Here is a 6,921-nt window from a genome sequence, read left to right as displayed (position 1 = left end):
CTACAACGGATGATAGTGGGCAATAACATCATAAAATAATCCCTTTTATGACGTGTCACGCCACTGACTTCACTGTGTGTCTGTGAATCAGCTGATGTGATTCTCTGATTTATAATAAACTCGAAGCTCAGCCATTACACGGTAGCTTCACTTGTCTCACCTCAGACATGGCGGCAACTTCGTCTACAGCGACGGGCAGTGTGGTGGTCGTCACACATGTTGGCCGAACTGTCCCCGCTGTTTTACCTCCACTTTCTCCAACTCCAGGGACTACGTCTCTAAGCCCTGTGGACGACAACACTTTCAACAGGGGACGACCGGTGGTCATAGGGGTAAGAGACCAGTCCTGTTTCCATCCAAATTTTATATAAATTTCCTGAAAAATATTCAAAAGAAAATGTGAATGAGTGCTTGTTTACATCCACTACTATTAGGGTTATATCCTGTATATTATATAGTATTACAGTATTAGATTATTAGTGGTTGGTGGAAATAAACTTAATCCACACTGTGAACATGTGCATGGGCTCACTTTTACATGATGTTACTTTGAGATCCATCAAAGGTTAAATAATCTGTTAACGTAATAAAGGATCCCGATCTGCCTGTCTGTCTGCAGACGATACAGATCATCACCGGCCTGATAATCCTCGTGTGTGGATGCATCATGGCGACGCATTCAAATACACTGCAGGCTACAACCGGCGTGTTTGTCTGGGCGCCGGTGATGGTGAGTTTGCTCTGTAATGAAAGAAGAAACTGAAACTCTTTATCTATACTTTACACACCCTGAATTAATGTCAGAAATGATAATAAAGGGTAACCCCTTGATTCCACCAGCAGTGTGTCGATGACATAACATCTGCAACTCTGTTTTGCTTCGTCCTTCACGCGGCTCCATATCCCAACGGCAGCATCTCTGAGCGTTTCAGAAGCCGAGCGTCCTGCTGGCTGATAATGTAGACTTGCTGAGATTGTGCTTATTTCGTCATTTGCCCTTGATTTTGTGGTCATTTTTCCTCGATTTTTGTGATTCTACAGACTTTGTTGTGCCGCAGCCTTCAGTCCAGCCACGAACCAAGTAGATCAAAGAATTTTGGCCGTGTTACGAGATCTGTACGAGATCGTTACTGTTTTTGTTAAAAATACAGTGCAGATCTTAACTATTATCTCCTGTCTGTCTGTTTCATGTACAGCGTCTGTAGCAGGAGCAGATACTGTTGATGTCATGTTAGTTAAGCTAAACCTGATCCAGAGTCCGTGCAAGGCGTTATATTTCAAACATTTACCGGATGCACCGCTGCTTGACTCCACGCTTGGTGTGATCTGCTCTGCGTGGTTTGATGTGACTGAATCAGAATCAGAATCAGAATCAGAAAAAGATTTATTGCCAGGTATAGTTAACACAATACGAGGAATTTGTTCTGGTGGGTTGGTGCAACATAAATATAGAAAAAGAAAACAGATAAAATAGAAGATACAAATATAAAATATAAAATATAAAATATAAAAAGTACGAGTCTAGCAGTGCAAAACAAAACAAGTAACACAAGTAACAGTGTAACAGTGCAAGAAACAGAACCATGGAATTAAAGTGTTATATACAAGAATGGTTGGAGTGTAAGATATATATTGATATTTACATTGAAATTCACATTTATACAGGTTTGAGTGCAACTTTATGGTGTGGATGTGCCGCATGACCAGCAGCAGTGCCGGTGATGTGCATTAATGAACACGTTAATGTAACGTACAGTCTATGAGGAGAGTGCGTCAGTGGGGGACCTGGGCCTTGTTTATGAGGCCGGTGGCAGACGGGAAGAAACTGTTCTTGTGGCGTGAGGTTCTGGTCTTGATGGACCGAAGCCTCCTGCCAGAGGGGAGTGATTGGAAGAGTTTGTGTCCAGGGTGGGAGGGATCGGCCACAATCTTACCTGCACGCCTCAGAGTCCTGGGGACTGCTGTCTGCCTCCAGTAAAAATAGTCTCGGCGTATATTCTCCGCGGAGCAGAGCGGGGAGCCACGTCTGGGACGCTCTGAGGCGCACCACAGGTGGTGGAATCACCAGCATTGCCTCGAATGTCCACGATCGTCTTCGGAGGCCGTGCTGTGGCCATAATGGACGTAATTGACGCAATTGACGCATTAATGGACCTGGTGGAATTTAGGGGTAAGGCTAGGTCAGAAAAGGAGGTCTATGATTTCTACTCTCTTGCAGTTCACCATAGCTGGATCTGTGACTGTGGCTGCTGGGACTTCACTGAGCACCTCTCTGGTCAGTAACTCATCATCACTGTGACATCGCTGTAGCAAACACCTGCAGCTCAGGTGGTCATCAGGTACAGATGGTCAGTAAAGAAAACAATTTAATTCTAGAACTTCAGTTCTGGGATTTCATTTGTCTGTATAGTGAGGTGTATTATGCTTTGTTTGTATGGGTCTTATCTTGAGGTCAGAGGTCTAGGGATGATTACGTCTCAGAGTCAGATGAGTAGAATATTGATACTAGGCTCACATGACATGGACTGTGGCCCCTTGGGGGTTATTTTTGTGATTGAACACAATAGGTGAAGAATGTTCACTGATGAATGTGTAGATGCTTGTACCTGTTTAAGACACATGCATGAGCTGTAAGACAGAGATTCACATTGGTCCTGAATCTTCTCCCAGGCAGACCATGGTGCCTGGTGGATGCTGAACTTTGTTGTAATAAATTAATTCTGCAACCAAGTCGGTGTCAGTGGCGGTTCCTTCATCGTCTACACATCATTGCTACTTAGGAAACAACGACAATAGAAAGCACTATGACGCCTGTATCCGTCCTCTCATCTGGCTGTGGAAAACAAAATGAGGTCTTAAAATCTGGAGGTGAATTTCAGGTGTGAGCTGTTGTTTTCAGGCCTGCTTACATGTCTCTGCTTTCAGATTAAATCTGCTGTTGGCTTCAATGTCGTTGCTGCTGTGACTGCAGTTCTTGCCACCACCATCTACTTTTTGAATTTTCCTGGTATTTTGAAGAAAAATGACCCTCTTCCTCCTTCCTGGATCCAGGACCAAGACGAGGTAAAACATTTGGTTTGATGTTGCATCAGATTTATTTGAAGGTGCAGTTTCCTTCACTGCCATGTAGACCAGCACCACAATCTTGAACTGCAAGTGAGCTGCGAAAGAACGGCAGTGTAGTTCACTAAGGTGTAGGAAAACATTGAGATGAAACAGCAAGCAGACAGCATGTTTGGTGACTAGCTGCACAGATGGGGACCAAGTGCAGAGGTCTGGAAGTAACTGAAGAGGTTGATGAATTAACTGCAGAGGTCTGGGACTTGCTGCAGAGACACCAGGACTAACTGCAGAGATGTGGGAGCTGCTGCAGAAGTCTGGGACTAGGTGCAGAGATAGAAAGACTAACTTCAGTGGTCTGGGACTAGCTGCAGAGGTCCAGGACCAGCTGCAGAAGTAGGAAGACTAACTGCAGAGGTCTGAGACAAGGTGGAGAGGGTATTAAGATGACAAACTGATACTAACAAATTTGCATCATATATCTTGCTTACATAACTGAGTTTGCACAGCATATGAAAGCTTCTGTATGCAGCATTAGAAACATTATTATAGCAGCAAACACTATCTGCTTTATAGAAGAAACGGCATCCTGAGCAGAAAGTAGTCACCTTACCTCTGTGTGTGCTGTAATTTGGGGGTACAGCATCATAACGCCCACCCTTCAGTCCCCCCCATGGTCAACATGGTCTGTCAGCACTGTTTCTGTTGTTTCTTGCCATTTTTTGGCGTAAGCACTGTTAGCTACTAGCTGCTGGCTTAGTCACCTCCATGTTGAGAAGCACGCCCAGACAAAATACTTTGATACTTTTACAAACAAGATAGTAGGCCTATATTGTGTGAACAAGATCAATAATTTGTGTGTGCAACAGAATTTGTCTCTCAAAAAATGAAATTTGAAAATCTTTGAGGAAATAGGGAACATTTTAGCCCTCAAACAAACAAATTGTTTTCATTTTCCTTCCAGATTGTTGATGGAGCGTTTGCAGGTATTTTAGCTGTTTTGTCCTTCCTGGAGTTTGGCTTGGCCGTCAGTGTTGCCGGGGGCAGCTGCAGATGCTCCTATGTTTCAGGAACTGAGGTGAGTCCATCTGCTAGTGATGTGCAGCTCGACCCACAGCCTGCAGATCCCACAGGTTGACCCGTGGTTTGAGTGGGTCTAATAAGCTTGTAAAACTTTTTTTTTGGCGTATTTCGGATGGGGTGGGTAATAAAGGGACCAAGCATTGTTCTGAATAAGTTGTTAATAACTTGTAATAATTTAACGTCCATCATCTCCTCCCCCTCTCTCTGTCTCTATCACACAACAAGCAGCTTCATTATCAGCAGTTGAAGTTCAGGCTTCCCGTTGTTTAGCTTTTGACCCGGAAAATCTGTTTAAGTGCAAAATATTTAAATCTCTCCAGTTACAAAGTCCAATAAAATATTATCCTCTGCAAATATGTAGTACTAACAACGGGTCCTAACAGCAAGCAAGTGCCTCTTTGTCCACACTGAATCTGTTAAATATGCTCTTCTGTGAGCTGTGTGCTCATGTAAACAAACCACGTAAGTTATCAGCTGTGCGTGAGAGATCATACTTCAGATGTAACCACTGGGTGAGGGCTTACTGTCTCCCTCTCATATCACATTTTATATTATCATATCTACTTGTAATAACATACAATATAGCCAGCAGCAAGTAGATCATTACCAGAGACTTTCAGCTCAAGTTTGCAGTTTCGCAGTTCAAGTTTTGGCAGGAAGGATCAGCTCTCATGACGGTGCTGGCTCTGAAAAACCCTGACCCACATATCACTACCACCAGCACCTGAAAACACAACAGTTCAAAGATGATTTTACACATGAAGATGAGTTCGCTGGTCATACTTACTTAGAGGACTAAACAGGCCCAGAAAGCTGAAGCTTTTTTATATTTCTTAAGGCTGTGTGCCTTTGAATTCTGTGTGGGCGCCTCTTCTGCATGTCACATACAGAGCACTAAAGCAAATTCCATGTACCTTGTAATTTCCCACATGCATGCTGGGACTGGCTATTGAAATCTGCACAACTTCTCTCGACTGTAGCTCCATGACTGCCCTCCAATTCCCTATGCTTGATGACAATTTCACCTACTTTCGAGGTGCACGGAGAGGGCAAAAAAGTCTAAAGAGGTCAAAAACTCCAGCAACACTTGCAGAAAAAAAGACCAACACATCTCATTTTTAAGTATTTGTCTCCCAGAATCTTATATTTTAAGGTATACTCTCCGGCATAACTCTCAACTCTTTGGCAATCTCCCTCCAGCAATTGTGTCTCTAACATACATTTTTTATAATCTTCAAAAGAGGGATCATACAAGTCAGATCATCTTTTAACTTACTCCGATAGCCTTTCTTCAAAAGGGTCCTTCTTGTTGTAGCAGATGTGAGGTAGTTGTCTGGAAATCGCACCTCTCTGCACTGATGTCCAATCAACCTCCCGTGGCATCTGTGGAGCCTCGTGCAGTCACATTTTTCAGGAGATGTGCGGCATGTCTGTGCTTCTCTGCGAGTCCTACAAACCTTGAGCTACCTTTCCTGCAGAAGAATGAATTAGACTGAATTAAATAATTCAGAGTAACATTTGATGTCTTCTGTGGCCCGATAATGTCAGCAGGCCTTTTGTGAATCAGTGTACTCTTTACATCATTATCCTGAATTTGTGAACACAAAAATGTGTTACTTTTGCAGCTGTTCAGCATCACCAACACACTTCATGGAGCTACTTCAGTGACTGTGGTGACATCACCCTCTGCAACGGCGTCCCTGACGGCACCCGCCCCAACAGGGCCGCCTCCTCCCTATGAGGTTCGTTATGCAGGCGTGAGGTCACGTGACTGAGTCTCAGAACTGGTGTGTTGAACCTGTTTTTGTTGTTTACAGAAGCCTCCGGAGTACAGCAGCATCATAAACTGAGGCCACGCCCCTCTCTGAGTGACCGTAAACATCACTGTTAGACTTTAATGTTTTTAATACGTAAGCAGCTACAGAATACAGCTCACCTATAATGTGAATCTCTCTCATCACAGCGTTTCAGATGAATTCTTCCATGAAACGTGACACTGATGTTCGACAGCAGATGTTGCCACTTTTACTGTTTCAAACCACTTTCAGCACAACAGCTTCAGGGACGGTTCAGGGCTTCAGAGAGCGTCACGCCGATCTGATTCACCTCCACAACAACTGACTGAAGCAACTGAGCACATTTAGATGTCTACGGAGAGAAAACAGTTGAAGTGTGCTCTTAGAGAAAGGCTTGACCTTGTTTAATGATTTTTGTGAAGCTGAGCTCAGAGAAGCTCACTGAACTGTCAAACTGTGAAAAGTTGATGTTTTTACTTCTGAAAGTTTCCTGGACAGAAAACTTTTGTTTTAATGTTTAACAAAGTTTGATCCGGTCTTTTCTGAGGCGGTGACGGAATATGTTATCTATTTTCCTTCTTTCAAACTGATTCAACTGTGGAATAAAATCATGTTTCATGTACAAACTCTGCTGCACTGAATCTACTGTTAAGTCAGGAACTCTTTAGAGATTTGGAGAAATACAAGAAATCAGTAGATTTCATTTCATCATGTAAAAACATATTGGAAATAAACCTTTTATCATCGGGAGATACAAAGGACCACAGACAGTCGTGAAACAGCTGCAGCTAAATAACATCTATTGTATGCAGATCTGCGAAATTACGATCAGATTTTGTCACTCACCCCGAGATCTGGACAGCTCTGGATCTTGTTGGGCTGTCTCTGTCACGTCCATTCAATGTCACGTGGAGGTCAAGGACAGCAGCCGATCATCATAACCAACCAATCGCATGAAGCTGCTTCACAGATGTTGGAGACT

General features: G+C 43.4%; 1 protein-coding gene across 3 annotated transcripts; it reads left to right on the top strand.

The window, feature by feature from the left end:
- Nucleotides 1–70: 70 nt before the first annotated feature.
- LOC148188348 (membrane-spanning 4-domains subfamily A member 15-like) lies at nucleotides 71–6,565 on the top strand. 3 transcript variants are annotated; one of them, XM_088084802.1, is made up of 8 exons: nucleotides 75–332; nucleotides 620–730; nucleotides 2,219–2,275; nucleotides 2,926–3,063; nucleotides 4,025–4,138; nucleotides 5,769–5,885; nucleotides 5,961–6,017; nucleotides 6,107–6,565. In XM_088084802.1, the coding sequence occupies exons 1-7, from the start codon at nucleotides 168–170 to the stop codon at nucleotides 5,991–5,993; spliced, it is 735 nt and encodes a 244-aa protein (XP_087940928.1). In that variant the 5' UTR covers nucleotides 75–167; the 3' UTR covers nucleotides 5,994–6,017; nucleotides 6,107–6,565. The 3 variants fall into 3 exon arrangements, with proteins under 3 accessions (XP_087940929.1, XP_087940928.1, XP_087940926.1); XM_088084800.1 differs by having other exon boundaries at nucleotides 76–332; nucleotides 5,961–6,565; XM_088084803.1 differs by lacking the exon at nucleotides 2,219–2,275 and having other exon boundaries at nucleotides 71–332; nucleotides 5,961–6,565.
- Nucleotides 6,566–6,921: the final 356 nt, after the last annotated feature.

This window comes from Plectropomus leopardus, chromosome 11 (assembly GCF_026936395.1).
Source record: "Plectropomus leopardus strain MGB_pleo_1.0 chromosome 11, ASM2693639v1, whole genome shotgun sequence".
Lineage (NCBI taxonomy): Eukaryota > Metazoa > Chordata > Actinopteri > Perciformes > Serranidae > Plectropomus > Plectropomus leopardus.
Note: the sequence above shows the minus strand (reverse complement) of the source record. Positions and strands in the feature narration are given on the sequence as shown.